The 24,044-nt window shown below is 37.3% G+C and overlaps 1 protein-coding gene across 3 annotated transcripts in view; it reads left to right on the plus strand.

The window, feature by feature from the left end:
- Nucleotides 1-24,044, plus strand: part of GMF (Glia maturation factor) — an 87,598-nt gene that overhangs the window by 30,275 nt on the left and 33,279 nt on the right. For all 3 annotated transcript variants that reach the window (XM_081744430.1, XM_081744432.1, XM_081744433.1), the window contains exons 3-4: nucleotides 2,299-2,348; nucleotides 22,620-22,752. In XM_081744430.1, coding sequence (XP_081600556.1) covers nucleotides 2,299-2,348; nucleotides 22,620-22,752 — 183 coding nt within the window. The remainder of the gene's footprint in view (nucleotides 1-2,298; nucleotides 2,349-22,619; nucleotides 22,753-24,044) is intronic.

Genomic DNA, 24,044 nt, shown 5'->3' on the forward strand with positions numbered 1-24,044 from the left:
TATCAAGAATGAAAAGTGCATGGTTGGACCTGAATTCCAACCCGGGTCGCCGGGATACTGTGATGATGCGTCAACTACTATGGTACCCAGTCCACTTTTTGGACAGTAATACATTTCATCAGTCTTGAAGTCTGTGCTCAGCCAGTGAGACCAGATGGGCTGTACCATCACTCCTGTTGTGCTTGGACAGCCCAGTGTGTACATTACAAATTACCTCTGACGGTTGAATTTATATAATACTTGATAAATTGAGGAAATGATGTAGAATCCACGTGATTTTGAGTGTCTCAACACTGTCCTCGAGAGTGATGGACTGTATGGTAGTTCAGGGAGTAGGGTGAGTAGGGTAAGCCAGAGACCCAGGTTCGAGTCTCGGTCCAACCATGCATTTTTGCACTCTTTGTATATCATTAAATTCGCACCTATAGAGGAACTGATGTGCTATAAAATCGGTTATTTCCTCAATTTAGCAAATAGGTAGTTCCGTCGTTTTTGTTTCTTTATTTGTTAAGCGTTCGCGATCTCTTTCTTCTAGGAAACTCTCACTTGTCTTTATGACGTTTTCCATAGTGGTCACTCATCCCGAAATTCCATCCTGTTGACTTCAGTGATCTTGCAGGAACCATACGAGCACTATGGCTGTGGGAAGTTGGCTTATTTTCTCTGCGCATACGCGTGAAAATATGGGTGTGGTGGATGTACTGTTCTGTAAGCCCAGAATTCTAAATCCTAGTCCTAATAATCACTTAAAATACTGAGTGTACTTGTGCACGAAATGGGACCTATGAAACTTGTAAAAATGAGCTAAACGCAATGTCAAGCTCTTCTTCACTCACATTGTCACAAAACAAGAGGAATACCATGAAAAACACAGAAGATAATGAGGGCACCAGAATTGGCTTCATCACAGCCACTACTGCAGACGAAAACAAACGGGAATGTCGGTTCTACCATATGCAACATTTGATTTGCATGGGGTGGCAAAATATGTCAGCTATCTGTCACATTTTTAAAATAAATATTTCTTGTTGGAACTGGACTTCATGATGGTTGTAGTTAAACTTACTAAGCTGATCTTTCATAAATCATGTTTAGGTCGCATTAGTTTAAGGTCACATGGACAGTGCTAAAGCAAATGGTCAAACAAATACCAACGTGAATTGCTTGGTTGTTTCCAAATACGAGAATTCAATTTTCGAAAAGTAACGAATACCTGTTCCATTTAGTTATCACAGTTTTGATATGGAAACCAATCTTGTGTTTGCTACAAACAAGTTCCTTATCACTGAAGGTGGAAACAAGTAAAAAAAAAAATGTAGAAGGAAAATCAAGAAATAAAGATAAAAGAGGTAGTTGCACAGGAATTGCAAACTGATATATTGAGATTGAAGCTCGATATTGAGTCCTATAAAAAAATTACAATCTTTCCTCTGCAGGTGTATTTGCTATATCTTTCGCTAAAATAATTCATTATTATTTCAATAAATAATAATAATAATAAACAGACAATGAGATTGTATTTGTAGTGTTTAGGCCTCTCTGAGTGCGAGTGCACTTTCCCTCTCCTTCGTTGTTCATGATGGGGTAACATACTTAAAATCGTGGCTTTTAAGGTCTGTTCTTTCTGGAGAAAGGGGAGACGGCAAATTGTCTAGGGCCGGCCCTGGCTGAATAGATATTACAGTGACATCTACCAGAAAGACACTTAAACAACTACTTCAACGGCACTAACTGGCGTAAATGTACAGAAACATAGGAAAACGAATAAAATCATCCTTTTAGAATACGCACGGGTAAATAGAAGTTAACACGAGTATATTCGGGATTTTATACTTTCGATAAAATTAAACAGCCGAGTATTCTCGGGCTTTATGTTAAGATATTAATATGCACGTATATCAATACAAGTACGTAAAAAAAAAATCCGCCTCATAATTAATCATAGTCCTCTTGTCTTTATTCTGATGTATAAAATGTCCTAATAAACTGGCGGCTCTTGAGAGAAAACTGTTCGGTAAAAATTAACTTTTTTTTTTTTTTTTTTTTTGCTAAAATCTACGGAAAGAAAGCTTACTTAATACCGTAATGCCTACATACAACAATTAGGACCTTTTAGATAAGTTTCCATCAATAAAATTTTAATTTTTACCAATATGGCATTGCTGAAGAGCCGCCACTGGTCCAGAAGATGTAAAGATTCTATTTTAGTTATTCTTTTTTCTGTTCGATTTAAAAAAAAAAAAAAAAAAGATTCGTTAATATTAATAATGCTTCATTATTTCCTTTTTCTTTTCTTAGTGAAAGTGGACCGTGAAAAGCAGAAGATCTGTGTGGATGAAGTCCGTGAAGTAAGTTCTAATTATTTTCTTGAAAAGTAATTTGTAATTTTTGCTTTAGGGAAAAAAAGAATAGTTACTTAATTGAATAAGTGTTCTCGCTTCGTAACGTTGTTCGAAAAAATTAATTCTCAGTCATATTGAGGTATAACTTTGATTTATTTCTAAAAAAATAATTAAAATGTACATTAACCGTAGAACAGATGTAAGGACATTCAACTTAAGAGCCTGACATACTAAACATAATACAAAATTTACCGTTTTTCTTTTTCTTGTTTATTCATAAGTGAAAGGAGATAATGAAATGGAATTTACCACAATCATAGATAATGTTATTCTACACCAGAAAATATGAACCTGAAGAATTTTCAGTGTTGCCATCCGTAGAAATTACAGTATTACCAGAATAGCATTTCTACCAAAATCTAAGTTAAGGCAGCCACTAGAGGAACGAACTCAACTGCATTCGATTACATATGTTGTCTTAAAATCCTGTCAACTACTTTTTAAATAATAGTTGTATTTAGTTTGTAATAAAACAATTTTAACATACAGTTTTTAAAATTAAATAATAATGTTATTTAAAAAGTAGTTCACAGGATACCAAAACAACATGATACGTAATCAAATGCATTTGAATTCGTTCCTCTAATCGCTGCCTTAACTTAGATTTTGGGAGAAATGTTATTCTGGCAATACTGTAATTTCTATGGATGGCAACACTAAAAATTCTTCAGCTTCATAACATTATCTATGATTGAGGTAAGTTGCATTTCATTATCTCCTTTCACTTACGAAAAACAAACTAAAGAAAAATAGTAAATTTTGTATTACTTTAGTATGTCAGGCTCTTAAGAAACAGGAAGAAGTAGAGAATCAAAAGTAACAAAGAAAGGTAGTTAACTTCTCAAGAGAAAGAAAATGCAATGTAATCTGCACTTGCTACATGCGGAAATACTGTGAAATTGCAAACGTTGTAACCTTGTGTTTTCAAGGAATGCCGAGTAGAATCCACAAAGTTGTCAAAATTTTAACTGACTAATACATATTGAGCAAAGAGTAAGGTGTAAAACCTCCGCTTTCGAAATAATAACGTAAGAAACAAAGACCGCGAGTGAAGAGTTCAATAACACAACAGACTGTTCTTAAGAGATTGGGAGGAGTCTTTCAGTCTTTGGCACTGGTCTTTCATTCTGCGATGTTTGAGGACCACCGAGACTTCGCCAAAGTATCCAGTGAGAACCACGTTTGCGGAAGAGAGGGCGACTGCAGTTTCCACATTGAGACAGCTCCGATATTAAACCAGATAGTCATCGGACCAGCATCAACCAATGTGTCCGGAGAAAAGGTTCATCGATGCAGAAACCAAAGAGGATCATTTGGAAGCAAGACAGCTGAGTGCAGGTGAGTCTTGCTCATACGGTGTTATATCAGTAATGGCAATCTGTGGATTTACTCGGGCATAATTTGAAACACTCACACATGGTCAAAAAGACATAATTAAACAAATCAGACACACCAGTATACTTAAGAAATGCACTTTAGGCTAGGTTGACTTTGCCGCTCAGAGCGGAGTGTGAGTGGAACACACTGGTACCGATTACAGTCTCACTGTTTTCACGACCTCAAAGTGCGTACCATTGAAGGGGAGCGTAAATAGCATTACATTGAGTCATGTCAAGAAAGTAATGCAGGAGATAATGAAGTTCTTGCATATATACAGACGAATAATAACACAGAAAATGAACGTTCATCTGAGTACAGCTCATTCATTGGAGCTACACACAACTTAAATAAATATAAAGAAAGCAAATACTTTTTACACTGCACAACAAATTTAAACATTCTCTGTTCTTCAAATCAAATTATATGTAACTAGCGTCAATTACCCGCTTCGCTGAGTTAAAATAAGAAAAAAATTAGTAATATGTTTCGTTAATTAGTCACTTTTTACTAGTACTGAAGCGCTCTCTGATATTGGTCATTTTTCGATAACTTTTATATATCTCCCCCACCCTCTCTCCCAAGTTACGGGGCTGAATTTGGATTTGAACGGTATCGGAAGTGTCAGTGTTCATCTCAGCGACATCGAAAACTATGGATTCGATACTAATATCGGTCATTTTCGATAATTTTTAAACATCTCTCCCTCCTCCTCTCCTAAGTTGTATCGTCAAAGTGAAATGATAAAAGCCATCCCAGGCCCAAACCTCATCTATGTGGCAAATTTGATCGATATCGGTCGGTGGTTCAAGTGTTATTAAGTTTTATTTATTTATTTATATGTCCTCCCTCCCCTTCTCATACGTTATATGGTCAAAACGACATGATATAAAACATTCCAGGCCCGAACCTCATCTATGTTGAAAATTTGATTGAGATCGGTCGGGGGAGTTCAATAGTTAAGTCACAAACATACTCACTTTCATTATTATTTATATAGATTTTAACTAAAGGGTATAGCCGGATAAGTAGGTGAAAAGTAGCCTTACACAGATTACTGTGATGTTTATACCAAAGGACCTAACAGATAATAACAAGTGTTTGCTTACGTTAGCTTTTTTTTTTTTAAATTTAATTTAAGGTGACGGGTAATTCTAGTTTCAATGGGCAATATGCTCTTCAGTTGACACTCCCAGACAGTGACATTATTGGCTAGTTGTTATGTGCGGACATATTTGGACAAAATGAGTCTTGTGTTTTGAGTATGTAAGGGAAGACTACGGAATATTAAATTTTCAGGATATGAATTTATATATATAAATGTAAAATATGGGTCAGAGAATGAAAATTAAATCTTTCAGTTTATACCCTTTAGGCTAATGGAGAAACCTGATTAAGACAAGTGAATGGTTATGAAATAATTGACGGAATGAATATATGGGAAGAAACGGGAGTACCCCGAGAAAACCCCCAGACACGATTTTTCCACCTCAAACTTACCTGGCCTGGGATTGAACCAGGGACCCCACACTCCAGAGGTAAGCGCTGTAGCGCTGAGCCACCGTGTCCCCTATATGTGAGTCCGTTGTAAAAAGAAGAGGTACCACACGTGATGTAAGAATAAAGTAGCGCACAGAGCAGCAGTTATTGCAGTGTGATTGCTTCTTTCCCGCATTAAAAACATTGCAAGGTTGCTGAAATTCCGTTCAATCTCTATGTTATGGGTTATATATAAATACTAGCTTTTGGCTAGCTGGATCTCCCCCCCCCCCCAGGCCCCTGAGTCTCCTCGGTCTACGGCCTTGCATTTCTTATCTATCGGCCTTTGCATCAACAGTGAATTTCGTGAACTTGCTCTTCATATTTCCTGAATCTGCCCATCCGGGAGCTTCGCCCCCCCCCCCCCCACACAAACACACTGTCTTAGCTCGGCCTACGGCCTCGCACCTCTTGAACCCACAATTCGTTCGTTTCTTTTTCTATTTCAACTATCTAAAAGATAAGATTTTGTATCCCAAGAGAACGACCATTTAAATAGCATGGGAATTGCTTCATCCCCCTTTAGACCCCTAAAAAATTAAAAATCTTCACTTTTGGCAATTTTACTGTGGGTTAGTTCCGGAAAGCTACAATCATGCCAAATTTAATCATTGTAGCCCTACAGGAAGTGCTCAATAATATATGTCAGCTCATGTAGTTTTATATACAGGGTGGGCCATTTTAATTAATCCACGGAAATATCTGAAAAATGATAAAACATAGAAGAAATGTTTGAAGTACACGTTATATATTGCTAAGGGGGAAAACCATTTCCGCCAAAAGTACCCCTCTCCACCCCCCGGAAATGGGGTAACGGGGAGTAACTTTGAAATGTCAAATGGGAACATGGGTCGAGTAATACCTCGTTCGAAAGGTCTTGGAAAACTAAGTAACGCTGTACCAAAAGATGTTTCATATGGAGCACCAGTTTTAAAATGGCTGCCATGATATTGTTCGGAAACTCCAGTAACCGTAGTATGAAAACCATGGGAGGTAAATGAATGGAACAAAATTGAAATACGTAAATATCATAGGGCATATCGAATGATGTGACCCCTGCGATCCCAGCGGCTTCCCTGAAGGGATCTTGTGAGCTAACTTCAAAATTTCAATGTCCGACCGGACAACGGTTCGGGCGTACGCTTGACCTACCCAATGCTGTTTGAAGGCAGACTTCAGGGATAGAGAATTAGTGCACTCAGTTAATGCGGATGGCCACAGTCAAGGGCGCCCATAAGGGGGGCAAGGGGGGCTCTCTCCCCCCTAGAGGAAATTGCGCTTCAGAATATTGAAAACTCAATAGAATTTTTAGAATAGCTACAGCAAAATTTGAAACTATATTTGAAATGTCGCTTTTTCTTGCCTCCCTTGGAAACCACAACATGGGCGCCCTTGGCCACAGTTACATTTTGATTAACTATTAGCACTCATGTCATATTGTGAGCTTGAGGGACGAAACAGTGTGCACGTATATCCCCGAAATGCTTTCCGAATAACCAGCACGCATTGCATAAAAGTTTCTGTGGCGACGGAGATTAGCAAATTCACACGTTTGTAAGTTCCAGCAACTGCATTATTCGACAACTTCTTTCGTATAACGTTCCTTCTGTTTTCGCATCAAATCACACTTAGCCATACAGATATGCGTTACCATTCAAATAAAATTTCACCTTTTTTTAGTCACTACAGCGTCATCCTTACAAACAAATGTTTCAACCATACCATACCTATTTGTAAGGTAGCCTTAATTTGCGAATTAAAGTAAAGTTCTCATTTGAACTTTCACTGTTACTTTCCACCCCACTCACATACAGAGCACAGGAAAAGATTATTTTGCAGGACTTGGATATCTCTCTATACATTATGGCAATTTTACTCTAACATTTTTATCTCTGTTGTATCATTCTCGAGCCTTGGAACGCCTCCGTGGTTTTCCTATTTAATTTTCGTTATTTTCATTTATCACTACCCGTATTCATACTATGGGCACTAGACGTTTTCTTAGACACATTCACCATGTCTTGGCGATCATTTTGAAAACGGTGTCTCATGTCGAAAATATTCTTACAGAAGCTGTTTGATATTCATTTGTCTATGTAACATGATGTTACTCGCTTCAAGTTGCTATTTAAAATTTTCAAGTTGGCCCCGGATACCTTTCAGTGGAGTCACCCCGACAACACCTCTCGATGTGCCTTACGTCAGTTACCTACTCCAGTTTTTCTTCTGTTGATTTATCTCCAATCGCTTTCATACTACGGATACTAAACCTTTTCTCTGACACTGATACTATGTTTCGGCGGCCTTTTGAGAACACTGCCATTTCACCTCAATCGTTTTCTCCTGCAAGATGTTTGATTTTGCAAGATCTATCGAACGAGGTACCACTCGACTCATGTTACTATTTGAAATCTTGAAGTTAGCCCCAAGACCCCTTCAGGGAGGCCACTGGGATCACAGGGACCACACCATTCGATATGCCCTATGATATTTACGTATTTCAATTTTGTTCCATTCATTTACCTCCCATGGTTTTCATACTACGGCTACTGGAGTTTCCGAACAATATCATGGCGGCCATTTTGAAACTGGTGCTCCATATGAAACATCTTTTGGTACAGCGTTACTTAGTTTTCCAAGACCTTTCGAGCGAGGTATTACTCAACCCATGTTCCCGTTTGACATTTCAAAGTTACCCCCCATTATCCCCATTTCCGGAGGGTGGGGAGGGGTACTTTTGGTGGAAATGGTTTTCCCCCTTAGCAATATATAAAGTTTACTTCAAACATTTCTTCTATGTTTTATCATTTTTCAGATATTTCCATGGATTAATTAAAATGGCCCACCCTGTATAGTTAGGATAAGAATGAAAGTGATCTTTTGTAGGATCGCATCACGGGAAAACTTCTGAACTGTTTTGAAATTGATTTTTAAATATAGTTAGTACGTTCCACGAACTGAGTTTTGGTCATGCCAGTTTGATTACATGCGTATCATAAGGGGACAGTGATGCGCTCAAACTGTATGCCAAAAATAAGGTATCTCACGAGTTAAGCAAGTTAGGAAGACGAAACTCGGTGTGTTAACTCGTCATTGAAAAAAAGTAAAACAGAGTTTTTAAAAATTCCACTTACAAAGCCAGCAGTTTCAATGGCTCTTTTCTCCATATTTAAATTGACATAGTCCTTCTTCTTCTTCTTCTTTTTTTTTAATTTTATTTAAACTACTTGCTGAAGAAAATGATACGTTTAGTGTAAAAGTTATTAACGTGTAACACTTTCGCCATCTATCCACTTTGGCTTCATCGGACACTATGAATACACAAGTAGTGAAATGTGTATATGTTACACAGGTATATATTAATTCTGTCACTACCTGTGTATTCATAGTGTCTGATGAAGCCAAAGTGGATAGATGGCGAAAGTGTTACACGTTAATAACTTTTAAACTAAACGTATTGTTTTGCTCAGCGAATAGTTCAAATCAAATTTAAGCAAAACTTGGATAATGGATGGCACCTTCTGTCTCATCATCGTTGGCTAAACCGTTTTCTAAATGAATTCTTAAACACAGTCGCCACTTGAGTTGACCCTATGTTTTTATCATTACGCTTTGATTGAAATGCACACCCTAAGGAGGGTAAATTATTGGTAAAGAGTTAACAGTTGCACCGTATGAAATGAATTTTTGAACACTTTTTAACACTTGGCTCGTGATGGGTTTAGTATTTCGTTTCCATTTAAATACAAGGGGGGATGAAGGTTGGTTCAAAATTCAAATATTTTGCTTAAACCTGTTCTTGCTGTGCGAAGAACAGGCATTTCAACATTTCTCTTGCGAGGAGGGGGGGTTAACGTTCCACATTTGTGCACCGAGGTTAAGAGAGGTATGTTTTAGCTAGTTTTTATGTTGTTAAGAAGCCGTATGGTGACTAGCTAAAGTTACGTAATTTTGGGGCTTGTGACAGGTTTTGGAAGTTTCATCCCGTTAGCAAAAGTACACCGTAATTGAAGCACAGAGAATAAACTAGAACTCACAAGCTTCGGATTAAAAGAATGTTTAATGAATTAATGTAAATGAAAGTGTGTTTGTCTATGCTCTCTCTCTCTCTCTCTAAGCATTTTGGCAGACAGATTTCTCTTACTGATCTTATTCTTAGTCTGATGAATGTCGTTTCCTCTGTGGTCAATTAGAGACAACTCATTGATGGTCCGTGGCTTCAATTTTCTCCAGAGCGTCGATGATAGCAGTATATCCTACTACACAAATGGTGAATAGCATTAGGAATTAGATTTCTGGGCTTTCGGTATCTATGGCCGTGTTAGCCCGTCACTAGGATTAGGATTACGAATTAGATTTCTGAGCTTTCGGTATCTATGGCCATGTTAGCCCGTCACTAGGATTAGGATTAGGAATTAGATTTCTGGGCTTTCGGTATCTATGGTCATGTTAGCCCGTCACTAGGATTAGGAATTAGATTTCTGGGCTTTTGGCATCTATGGCCATGTTAGCCCGTCACTAGGATTAGGATTAGGAATTAGATTTATGGGCTTTCGGTATCTATGGCCATGTTAGCCCGTCACTAGGATTAGGAATTAAAATTCTGGGCTTTCGCTATCTATGGCCATGTTAGCCCGTCACTAGGATTAGGATTAGGAATTAGATTTCTGGGCTTTCGGTATCTATGGCCATGTTAGCCCGTCACTAGGATTAGGATTAGGAATTAGATTTCTGGGCTTTCGGTATCTATGGCCATGTTAGCCCGTCACTAGGATTAGGATTAGGAATTAGATTTATGGGCTTTCGGTATATATGATCATGTTAGCCCGTCACGCATGAGGGATGACGTCCCTCGGCGACTACACTATCCAAGGAAAGGGAAGGAAGAAAGCGGTCTGGGCCTCCATATTAGGTACCATCCCGGCATTTGCCTGGTGGGAATAAGGAAAATCTCACTCAGGATGACTGGCCTGAAAAACTTAACACATTTTCGACCGAGCGTCCCCAATCGTGAATAGTATCAGCTCAGTGGCGTAGCAGCAACCCCCGCAGTGCGGGGGGTCCCGACGTATAGGGAAGGCCGAAGTCTTGCGATGAATAAAGATTTAAAGAAGTAGAACTTCAATCTTACTTTATCGGCTTTACAACTAGGGCCCCTTCTCTATACTTTGCGGGGGGGGGGGGGCGCAAAAATGTGCTACGCCACTGTATCAGCTAGTTAATAATAGGATCTTATGTAGTTTAGGTTTAGGTGTAAAGAATAGATTTATGAAAGTAGAGACCCATGAGGAACAGGAGTTGCTCTGGCTTTATTAACTTAGATATTTGGTAAAGTTGGTCGAAGATTGACTGCAGTATGTTTACTACAAGAGCTGGATGAAAAGTAATGGCATGATTGTTACAATTCACACCTGGCTTTATGCACAGAACAACACTTATTACATTTCCTCACTGTAATCGTCTCCCGTTTCTATCACCTTCTGCCAGACATGTAGAAGGCGTCGTATGCCGTCAGCTCATCGATCTTTATCGATGCCCCACAGGGACCGTCACGGATGGACTTCTCTTGTGCTTCCGACTAAGTGGTTTCTTCGTTTTGACGAAGAGGTCGTCAAGAAGTTTCTGGCAGCATTGTTGTGCACTGCATCCACGTGCCACTTTAATCTTAATCCACGCACGCTGTTCGTCTTTCCGAAACACATTGTTATGGTGCTTTCACTTTCCGCCTTTAGTTCACGGTACTGCTGCTTTTGACTGAATAACTATAGTCGTTACTACTCGCCACTACATACCCCTATCAGCTACGGAAATCTTGTGGTGCTGACATACCCCTCTTTGACGTAACAACACTGTTGCCACCACTTTTACCTAACCTATGTATGTGAATATTCGACTAACAAACAATTTGGTAGTCTTTGTAAGACTGTTCGCCATCTTGGAATTTCTTTTTTTAAGCTTTTGCTGAGATCGAGGCGTCCAAGTACCCGTAGAGTCGGGTTCTCCGTGCGTGATCCAAATCTTTATCCAAAAATCAGGAATAAATTACAAAAGTAGAATTTTGTCGATGGAAAGAAATCTTATCTATAAACTCTGTGTAACAGTCTTTTCATTACGTAAGGCTTCAGTCAGCACAAAGATGAAAACACAGACAACCGTTGCAAGAATTATACAAATTGTATGTGAAATACTCATACATTAAAACATTTCTTCCGCCTTTTTAAAATTAATATTAAGAAATGAAAATTGAGATTTAACTTCCACCAAATTGAAAATATTAAATACTGGTCTACCTCATCTCCCTGTTTGGATCTTCCGACTCGCCCCCTGTAGTCAGGTTCTGCGGTGTAAAATTATTTACATATAGTATGACAATTATTGAAGATGAGATGATATTCCTTATGTATAGTGAATTGCTGAAAAAATATGAATATTAAAAATATACTACAAAATACCTGAGAGATACGCAGTCGTGAAAAAAAAAAACAACTTTCTCCGTTAGATTTTTATTTTTTCTGCCCAAGACGGACCTTTAATTGCTATTTAAGTGTTATTTATTCCGTTATTATGCACGATGAATTGATTTAGAAATTCGATAGTATATTTATTTATTTATTTGCCATCAACACAACAGGCATAAGCCCAATTATAGTGTTGGTGTATTACATAATACATTTACAATAGTTTTCTTAAACATAGAGTTCATATTGCAGATGTCAATTTCTTTGTGTTTGATACATATTTTGTTATAAGTAGAACACATTCTTCAAATTGGTGATTTCAATAATTCGTTGGTCCTTGCTTTTTTGCAATAAAACAGACCAGAGTTATTAGCACGAGTTTTAAGTGTCGGGACATGAAAATTTAATGTTGATATGAGATCCGTACAATTAAATTCGTTTTGTACTATTTTATGGAGAAAAATCAAATCTGTCACATTTCGCCTTTGTTCAAGTGTAGGGATACAGAAGTTGTCTATTAATGTTAGATAATTTTCATAATATGGATAGATTCCAGTTGTCTTGTACGTCAAGTATTTGATAAATTTAGATTGGACCTTTTCCAGTTGGTGTCTGTATTGCTGTTGTGATGGGTTCCAAATCACAGCAGCATATTCCAGTTTTGATCGGACATAGGCATAATACATTTTTTTTAGTGTAGTACTATTGTTAAATTCCTTTCCAGTTCTAATTATGAACCCTAACATCTGGAGAGATTCGTTAACTATGTTCTCTATATTGTTATTAAATGTGTTTCGTATCAAATATAACTCCAAGAACTTTGACTGAATTTAATCTATTTAGTAAGATCTGATTCATTGAGTAATCAAACTCTATTTGACTTTTGTTTCTGGTAAACGATAAAATGTTACATTTGTTTATGTTTACATTAAGTTTGTTAAGAAAACACCAATTAGCAATATTTTCCATGTCACGTTGTAAATCGAGACAGTCATATTTGTTTTCCAATATATGACGCGAAATTTGACAGCTCGTAACTCGGGAACCGTAATCCCAGATAACACAATATTTTTTACTGTTTTATATAGGAGGGAGACACGGTGACTCAGTGGTAGAGCGCTTACCTCTGATACGTGGAGTCCCAGGTTCGATCCACGGCAAAGTAAGTTTGTGGTGGACAACACCGCGTCTGTGGATTTTCTCGGGATATTCTCGTTTCCTCCCATATTCTCATTCCGCCGATTCTCCTATCATCATTCACATCCCTTAATGCTCTGTCTTAGCCGTAGGACGTTAAACTGGAAGATTTTTCTTACAATATCCATCCAGATTGAAAATTTTCTCAGCGTTTCCTACCGACTTGATGCCAATATCTCTGTTCTTCTCCTGATGACCTTCAAAATCATGTATTCTGTTCATCTCTGAATATGAACAAATTACACTTTTTTTTTCACTTACATCTTAACCGTTGCCTTCGTTCCTTTTCTTTTACAATACGGAGGGTACGATGGACTAGTGGTAGAGTGCTTACCTCTGGTGCGTGAGGTCCCTGGTTCTATCTCCGGCCAAGTAAGTTTATGGTGGACAACATCGTGTCCGTGGGTTTTGTCGGGATGCTTCCGTTTCCTCCCGCATTCTAATTTTACCGATTCTTCCCTTATTATTCACTTGCCTTAATCCTCCGTCTCCCTTAGCCTATAGGGCATAATTTTGGAACGTAAAGCTTGAAAGATTTTATTTAATTTTTTTTATATACTAGGTCACGTTCTACTACCATTTCTTTCCCGGCGGGAGCTCATGTGATTCGGATTCCACGTTAATCAGTAGGTTCACGTCTCATATAGCCTCGCTGCTGAACGGTACGTTAAAATCAACTCAGCTCTAACATCATTCGAAGTATCATCTCGATCCGAAGAGTACGGCATATTAATTTTTGGTTTCAAAAATATGACCGCCCATAACCCGAGAACCAAAAGCCTGCGCAACATAGTACTTCACACTTTTATATAACAGGTCAAGTTCTACCACTATATCAACTTTGATCCCGATCAAGTGGGTTTGCCTGAACTCGTACGATATAGCTCTATAGTATCCTTGATTTTTAGGGGAAGAAGAAAGTGGCGGATGAATATATTGATAAAGTTTCGTTGCAAAGTCAAGATAAAAGGAATGAACATATTTAATCATTTATTGAAAAGTTCTCCATTAATTTAATAATGCAGTGGTGGTTTTGTGCGCCATTTCGTACTGTCTTTAGAACTGGAAAACAAGTGAGTCTTTTGAATAAAAGTTTCTCTCTCTCTCTCTCGCTCTTTCTCTGTCCGCGGTGGTCCCGTGGTAGAGCGTTCACCTCTGTCCATGAGGTCCTTGATTCGATCCCAGCTCGTGCCAAGTGAACTTTGTGGTGGACAAACACCGTGTGCGTGGGTTTTCGACCGTTTCCTCCCACTTTCATCGTTCCACCATTTCCTTCATTTCTTATCATCACGGTCTCCTGTAGCCTAGCCGGCTTAATCGTGCGACGTAAAACTTAAAAATTTCATTTCATTTCTCTCTCTCTCTTTTAGTATTTAGCTTTCTTATTCCGAGCACAATTGTCTTGAAGCAACAGTCTCTTGTACATACTTTGCTTCTGGAAACTGTTAACGTTTGCGTTATTTGTTACTGTTGGATACAGGCGTTCTGAGTGTGGTTGATCTTAGTCAGCAGAATACCTTACTTTTAATCTGAGTTACTGTTGCTAACTGAAGGACACTGTATCCAACTTCATTCTAAAGGCGCTGTTTACGTATTTTATTAATAAAACAAGAGATCACAATTCAGTCGATGAGGATTGATTGGAAAAATATAAATATGTGTCTTTGAACACTTTTTACCTTACGTTGCATATGTATGTGTGCAAAATAGTGATCACTATTAATGATTATATTCTTACTTTACTCAAGTATCACAAACACGACTTTTTGGGAGGGAGAGGATGGTAATACTGCTTCCTGTTAATCTTTTCTCTTCAGACAGAACAGTTCGCGTTCTGCGTGTGTGGTGCTACATCATCAGGTAATTAGTGCTTTTTATATTGAAAATTTATTTTTAGTGAAGGTTTTACCTGAAAAGAGGAAGAGACCATCTTGTGATTTCTGAGTTTTGGGTACAGTCCCAACCATCTGGAAGCTGTTATTATTTGATTTGGTGATTGTTCTTCGGAGATTTCCTTTCGGCAGTGGCACCGGCAGGGAAAGGACGGGAAAAATTTTGCAGAATTTTCTGCCCTTTCGTGAAATAGTCCAATATCTCTGCTATAGTCAACATGACTAAAGCAACACGTAGTGATTTATTTTTTTAACAGCGGACAGAGTTAATTGTAATGAAATTTACCTTCGTTTTACAAGTCTTTTGGAATTACGAAACTGTGGATTCAACTGTGATCCTTGATGAAGAATTCAGCATCCATTAAGAATAACTAGGTAGATTGTTTTAAGGTTCAGTGTCTCGTTGAGCAGCGAGGCTATATGAGACGTGGACCTACAGCTTAACGTGGGATCCAAACCAGATGAGCTCCCACCAGAAATCGAACTTGAGTCTCCTGCGCTAGAAACGCGTACGCTAACTATATGATCACGAGGAAGGAGAAAACTGGTTTTTATTTTATTTTTTAAAAAAAATTACTAAAAAAAATGGTTTTCTTATAAGCCAGTTCGGTTTTTCACAGAAACTGGTTTCGGTTTTCATCGAAACCGTTTCCTCCAAAAAGAGAAAATCAAAGAAATCTTCAAGTTTTACGTCTCACGGTTATGTTTGCAGAGCTAAAGGAGACAGTGATATTGAAATAATGAATGAAATAGTAGAATGAAGAAAGAGGGGGGAAACAGGAGAATCCGGAGGAAACCCACGCACACGGTGTTTGTCCAGCACAAAGATCATTTGGCGCGAGCTGGAATCGAACCAAGGACCACAGGCATCATAGGTGAAAGCTCTACCACATACCCACCGTGGCCCTTACTGCAAAAAGAGTTATTGATTATTGCTAAGGCTAGTGTGATTTTTACCGAAGTGGGTATCTGTTCTTATAGTACTCACTTCCAAGCAAGTCAATGAAGAAACAAAAATGTGTTTGATAGGAAACCGAACTGGCTTTAAAGCTGAAACAGCTTTGATGATAAAAAAAAAGCGTTCAAGCCGAAACAGGTTTGATAAAAAAAACAATTGGTTTTAAAGCCAAAACAGCTTTGATAAAAAAGAAAACAATTGGTTTTAAAGCCAAAACAGCTTTGATAAAAAAAATCAAATTGGTTTTGAAGCCGAAACAGGTTTGATAAAAAAAAAAACAATTGGTTTTAAAGCCGAACAGGTTTGATAAATAAAACCAATTGGTTTTAAAGCCGAAACTGGGTTGATAAAAAAACATTTGGTTTTAAAGCCGAAACAGGTTTGATAAAAAAAGGAAAAAAAAGAACTGGTTTTAAAGCCGAACAAGTTTGATAAAAAACCGAAACCGGTTTGGTAGAAGCCGAATCAGTTTTAAAAAAATAATTTTTTGAATGTTTCAGAAAACTGGGAAACAGTTTTTACGTGCCCACCACTAGAATGGACCAGAGTGGTGTAACATGAGAAATATCCACAGAAAGTGTACGAATTAAGTGTAAACGAGGATTCATTTCACTATTATTATTATTATTATTATTATTATTATTATTATTATTATTATTATTATTATTATTATTATTATTATTATTATTATTATTATTTTGCAATGTTTGCTGCAACTGTTGTTTTAGCCGCATTGATACAACAGCAAGATTCACACGGACTTCGAAAGTCAGGGAATGCCATGGAAAGTCAGAGAAATTAAAATGAGTTGGGGAAATGCTTGAAAATATGCCAAGAGTCAGGGAAATCACTATATTTCACACAAGAATCAGGGAAAATGTAATCATATTTCACAAAAGTATTTGGAGATTTTCTGTTAAGTGATGTTAATAAGCATTAGTGCTGCTCACTAAAAATATGAACAACACCTTAAATAATCAATGCAGATTCGAGAAGTTAAAAAAGGTCGTAAAAGAATAATCTTTAGTTCTTTGATATATTTTTGCTTGTTTATTTTTATTCAGAATGCCGAGATACTATGTTAATGTATAGTTATTGTTTGGTACAAGCGTTTTATTATATTACAAATACAGGAATTTTGATTCATAACAAGTATTTACAAAGTAGAACTGGACTCGGCTGGACTCAAAATAAAACTCTAGATGAAATTCAATATCAAGTATACCAATTTTGGTTTTCGATCTAATTTTATTTATCCACATATTGACTGGTACATGAAAGTATATTATAGTTCTATGTATGTGTCGTGAACGATGAATGTATAACAACGCTCTGCACAATCATTGTTGACGCCTAACAACGAAACGTTATTTTGTTTTCACATCCTGAACTTTGCGTCTGCTACCGGGGTAGATACATGACCTTCTTCCACCGACTTTAATATTTCACATTGGTACTAACTGTAGGCCCAACCCTTAGGAGCTACACGAAAATCTACATAAACCTTACATCTTTCCTTATTAAATGTGTAAGGTCTTTCATATTTGTGATAATTTCGAATTTTGACGTTTTGGCCAGGTTTGAAGGGTTTCTGGACCACTGTGCAACAGTGAGACAAATGCCTGAATCTCAGTGAGGATTACGTAGAGAGGTGAGAAAGAACTCGTCTACACATGTCTGTATAGTTTACAAAAGTATCGAAAAAAATAAAATTTTTATAGCTTAGGAGAATACATTGAACGACCCACGTAACAAAGTTTTACACAGCGAAAACAATTTGTATGTATATAGAAAAAGAGTTGAAAGAATTGCAATGTATCAGTAAAATAAGAAGAAATAAAAACATTTAAAATGCAGTTCGTCTCCGTGAGAAGAACGATGATTTTTCTTTGAAATCTGTAGCAGATGATAATACACTTTATCTTCAGGGAACATCAAGGCACGACCTGTACCTAGTGCATATTAATTCATCACTGAAGTGAAAGTTACCATTGCTCACAATAAGAAGAGTAGGGTATGCAATGTCATAGTCATGTGGTCTTGCAGTACGAATTGCATACAGATGACCTGGCTACAGGTACACTTATTGGAAAGAAATTAACCTTAATAAATTATAGAGAGTGTCAAATTAACATCATCCATAATGGCAATATTGTGTTTTCTTGAAGGCACACTGGCATAAGTTGATTGTGAACAATCGACAGTAGCTTGGTTATGTTTTTGCGAAATCAATGCAAGGGTTATCAATTATGAAGTTACTGGTTAATTTCCGTATCACACTTTTCAATAAAACTACAAACTACAGTAACGTGCCTTCGTGGTCTTGTGGGTACCGCGCATGCTTATGATGCACAAGGTCCCGTGTTCAAGTCCCGGTGGGAGAGCATCGAACACACTACAGTGGTTCAGAACCTACGTGATCCGAGATCTATAAAACACATTTGTACCTTCTTGATTGGTTGGATTGCAATGTCGTACCCCTTTGTGACTATGTGAGACATGCAGGTGCAGCTTTACGTGGAATCTGAATCACGTCAACTCTTAACGCGCACGCGTCTTCGGTGCGGGGACCCAGGCTCGATTTTGGAGCTCACGTGGTTCGGATCACATGTTCAGCTGTAGGTCAATGTGTCTTGTAGGCTCACTTCTAAAAGGGACGCTAAACTAATTCAACCATGAACTCCTACTGGGAATCGCATCTGGTCACTCACCCAATGAAGTGTAGGCTGACCATATAGCCACTTATATGTAGCTTGACATCATGTGTATGATGGTCTGGTAATCAAGTGATTCTTTGAACTCTGTTTGTGTATGCCTGAGCACTGGTTTTCGTAACCTCCGTATGCGCTATCACATACTGAGCAGTTTTTCCTCGAATTTCTTCACACGAATTTTCTCGAAAATGGTAAGGCTGTTCTTTTTCTTTGGGGGAAGGACTACTAGTGGCGTACATAGCATAAACCGGACTCTTCGTGGTACGATATTCCATGTGAGTGAAAGATATATAAAATATGCACCTCGTGATACTGATTACTCAACTAACTAACAAAAGTATTTGTTGCCTTATATACTACTTCTATATGAATTACGAGGGGGAGGGACTACCGTACTAAATATGTTAGTGCTCGGCTTTACAAGATAAACATTTCTATGAAATAATAATGTATTTCTTGATATTATATAAGTGATTTCCAAGATATCAGCCATGGACACATATCACTGAAGTCCGGCAACTGTGCCAAAAATCCAAAATGCCATGAAAGTCGTATTTTGGCATTTTTATTGAAAATCGTAAACGAATGCCATTTATTGTAATCATTGGCCATATTTTTCCATTTTATGATTGCTTCGTAAGTTTTGTTTATCTTTCTACGAAAATACAAGTCACATTGTTCACCGTTGTAGCCTAATGCAGCTCACGTGTGAGATATGGAATTTAATACGAGTACTTATCTCCGGAGGGGATAAATCATTATTAACCAACCAAGTACACGGAAAACACGGTTGAAGTCACGTTTAATAATTAGTGCTACTGATAGCCTTTAAGGTAGATTAACACATTTAATGTGAGTTTTTGATAAATTAATCCTGGATCGGTATACGTCTCTGATGTTACACTGTTGGTATACGTGTGAGCGCGTCGCTTATATTTATTTGTGGTATTATTGTTAGCTTCTGTTAACCATGGTATTTACAGAAAGATATGAGAACCATTAATAATGCAAGAAAAACGTATTTTAACAATATTACTATGTTTTATAATGTTTTAATTATGAGAAATGGTGTTACCATATAATTAGAATCTCAAAAAGTTACTTCATTTTTCAAATATTTTTATATTAACTTAGCAGCTCATTCACTCAAAAAAGTAAAAAAAAAAGTTAATACCGTACTGTAGACCAACATTTTTGTTTGATAAAACCAAATTTTTGTTTTTGTTATTAAATATACTCAGGTTCATATTTAAAGACATATGATTTTTAGATGTTACAAACACAAGTAGTTTTGCTGTTATAGAAAATATTACTTGCATTATAATGACCAAATGATTTTGTCTGTATCAAGAATTAGATTTTTTTTTTTTTTTTTTTTTTGTAGTTGAACACAGTAAATTATAAATAATGCTAACAAACGCTTTCCTACTACAATGGAAGAAAACAGAATAATTATTCACTAAAACATGAATACATATAGAAATCTTAGTTTAAGTACTTAAACCCGTTGAAGATGTTACGTTGCACTTCACTGACTCCATCTAGCCATGCTAGGACTTCCTTTTGATTGCTCATATCACACGAAAGTGCAAAATTACACAAGTGTAAAACGAATAATAAACTTTGAGTCTGGAAAAAAATACTATCGCCGTTGTTATACATGTGAGAGCCACACTCACATTTTCACAACATGCTATTTTTTTAACAATGCTTGATCTTCAACTGATCAGATTCGCCACCACAGTAGCTACGTCCCTTGACTACAGAAAATACAAAATACAGCTAAAAATAATTTCATAATGCTGCTCATAAGAAATATATGAGTTTCCCCGCAGGTGAGCGTCGCGCTTTCACGTATATCGATCCAGAGTTAATGACACAAATTTACAACGAATGTATCATTTTTGTAACATAAAGTGCCGTTTTTCAATATATTAACATTTTGACTGCCCATGGCCATTTTTGAGATTGTACCAGCCACGAAGCGATATTCAAATAATACGTACCTAGAGACCTCAATATTCAATATTCCAATTTTTTTTTTTTTTTTTTTTTTTTTTTTTAACCAGATCTGGCTCCTGGTGGAAAAAAATGCGTAAGCCACATATGGCTCACGGGGCCTCAGAGGAACAAATTTATGTCTAAACCCTGTGTGCCATATGTGGCTCACATGAAAAACAAGGAAATTGACACTTTTTTATTAACAATACATTGTTGCATATCATTAAAATACATTCTTTTACAATTTTAATGGTATGCAACAATGTATTATTAACAAAAAAGTGTCAATTTCCTTGTGTTTCATGTGAGCCACATATAGCACACAGGGTCTAGACGTAAATTTGTTCCTCTAAGGCCCCGTGAGCCATATGTGGCTTACGCAATTTTTTTCCGCCAGGAGCCAGATCTGGTTTAAAAAAAACTTGGAATAATTGAATATTGAGGTCTCTATGTACGTATTATTTGAATATGCTAAATTCTAAACTGCGAAGTACACTCATGTCCAAAATTATTGTCGCATGTCTATAGATATGTTGTTGTAGGAATATAATTTGGTAACGAATTCGCCCGTTATTTCCCATAATATTCGTATGTGTATAATCGGCAAAGACATGTATGTAGCAAATTTCATGTCAAAAGAGCAGTAAATAAGAACAATAAATCGAAAATAAAACTTTCTTGTCCGTTTAGCAATATTTTGTTTTATTCATTCTAATTTTCGTATTTATAATTCTTTTCCTATGAGATTTACCACAAATATACATTTCACGATTATTCACACAGTATCAGTATTAAAAGTATACTCTGCAAAATCATTATCAAATTATATTATTACGAGAAGACAGTTATAGACATGCGACAATCATTTTGGACATGAGTGTACCTCAGCTGAATAAAAGCTCAAACAAGTTGCATTTTCGCATTTTCAGCAAGTTAAAATTTTCACATATTTTCTGTGGATATGGATGTATAATTCGAAAAGCTAAAGTGTGTGACTCAAAACATCGCATTGAAAAAGAAAACACAATCCTTTTCGTAAGACTTCAGATAAGTGCCAAACAAAAGTCAACGCGTGATCCAGATATGGCTCACATGGCGGTCAATGTGTTAATGAAAGAAGGAAACAACCGAATTCTTTTACACACAAGATTCTCTCTGGGTGTGAATGAAAGAGTGTATGACTGGACCAGGACTTGGTGTGGCAGTCCTGGGAAGCGGAGTGGGTGGGGTATTGGTTAACGCAGCGTTTCCCAACCTTTTTCAACTTGCGGCACACCACAGGTGTTCCTTGGATTCTCGGGCACACTTACAGATATTATTATTTGTAAATATAAAACACAGCGGTATTTTTCTGTGATTATTGATCTCCTTCTCACAGAGAAGAAAACTCTATCACTGTTTTTTCTCCGTGGTAAATAATTATGCTTATTTTTCATTTTAATTTAAAAATAGAATACAATTGCAATGAAATATTGGACTCAGGTTTTTAAAAATACGCTTTCTTTTTAAAAACTGTATCCAACTTTTTACTGAGAAGGAAGATCACTAAATAACGAACGAACAAACAAATCTCTCTTACCTTAAAACACAAATGTAGGTAATTTGTCGAAAGGATTGAATGATATTTTAAATTTTCAAGTTACGAAATAGTCTGCAACAATAAAAAAGTAATAATGGTCATAACAATGATAACAAATACTTTTTTCAACATTAGAAATGTACAGAACAGTAACCCGGTATGAAACTTAAAATTGTAGATTCATAGTAGAGGTTCATAGTAATGTGAAATACAAATATACATTTTGCCCTACGTTTTGAAATTTGCTTGTTATAAAATTAATAATTTTGTTTCGATTCCTCGCGGCACACCAGCGGCCCATTGACGGCACACCGGTTGGGAAACGCTGGGTTAACGCATCGGCACGGTATGCTGTAGATTCCGGTCCTGTCATTCACGTTTTTACTCTTCGAGTGTTATTGCCGTTTTTTTGAAATTTATTTTCTCATTTTTGGTGTTTTTATTTTGCCGCAACTGCTATACGTATCACGTACTAATAAAATAAATAAACTATTGTTTCTAGGATATTAGTGTAGAAGAACTGAGAGAGACTCTTCCAGAACACCAACCTCGCTTTGTCATCTACAGCTACAAGATGGAACACAAGGATGGGCGTGTCTCGTACCCAATGTGCTTCATTTTTGTCACTCCAAGAGGTACGTTGGAATTTCCTTTGACTTTCCTTCATCAACAAACAGGTGTATTCGAGGAAAAATAAAGCTATTGTGGAAAATGGGACACACCGGCAAAAATCATAACTTAGATTTTCTTTATTGCCACCTTGAGAGCAGTGATTATTACTTGCACGATTCTCATTTCTAGCTCAGTGTTGCTACTTAAGTTCAAGTTCATGTCTTCTGGTATTTGTGGTCCATAAACCCGTAATTTTCTAAAAATAATGCCATTTTGCAGTACATGCAGTACCACTTATTTTTTTTAAAGATGACATCTTGCAGTTCAACTCCTCCTCTACACAAACATTCCTGCAGTCTCTTCGTTACATTGTTCATGGCTTGACGTAACATTTCAAGTGGAATTTTCGGCAATTGCTTCTCGGATTTTGGCTTTGAATTCTTTTATTGTAGCAAGTCGACAAAGGAACACTTTGCTTTTAAGGTGATTCCACAAAAAGAAATCACAGGACTTCTTAGGACACCATCTCGAACAGCTTGGATATATTGTTTTGTACGAACGGTTCACACACGACCTAGAGGTTTCTTTTTCACTGCCGAACCAGTTTGCTCGAAGTTACGTATCCATGTTTTAATTGCATGTGCCAATGGAACAGAATCGTGGCGAGCTAAATTAGACGGCGGAATTCTCCACGTGCCCCCTCCACACTGTCATTGTTCTTGTAAAACACTTTGATCGCGAAAGTACGTTGTGCAACACTCCAAGCATTCATGGTAACTAAATGGCAGGGTTCGTTGATAGGCTGTCATACGTTGTTCAATGTTACCAATCACCCACTGTTGCCAACACAAGTTTCAAAATTTCCCGTTTCTTTGAATCACCTTATATGTGTTGAATTTTTAGAATTTCTTCATTCCGCTTTCTTTACGCGTTATCTCCAATTCTTTCATCAGGAGCACGGTGGCTTACCTATGGTGCGACGAGCGCCGGTACAGTCCGCAGCAAAAAACCTGCAACAGAAGCATGTGAGTTTATTGTGAAACGACGAAGTCTTTTGCTCCAAAGTAAGTGTATAGGGGAGAACACCGAGTTTCTCCTGCGTAATTCGCGCTGCTTAGACGTTATGTTGATCTCCTGGGCTGTTAGGCGGAGTTTCACAATAAACTTACATGCTCATGTTGCAGGTTTTTTTGCTGCGGACTGTACATCGGGGCCACTGGAGTTTGTAGTGAACGTCGTCATCTCCTTGCGTTTTCCTGGTGTTGTCTCGCTCCCTCTCACATTATAATTCCACTTGTTGTTCCACAATCGTTGC

This window comes from Thermobia domestica, chromosome 17 (assembly GCF_964235325.1).
Source record: "Thermobia domestica chromosome 17, izTheDome1.hap1.1, whole genome shotgun sequence".
Classification (NCBI taxonomy): Eukaryota; Metazoa; Arthropoda; class Insecta; order Zygentoma; family Lepismatidae; genus Thermobia; species Thermobia domestica.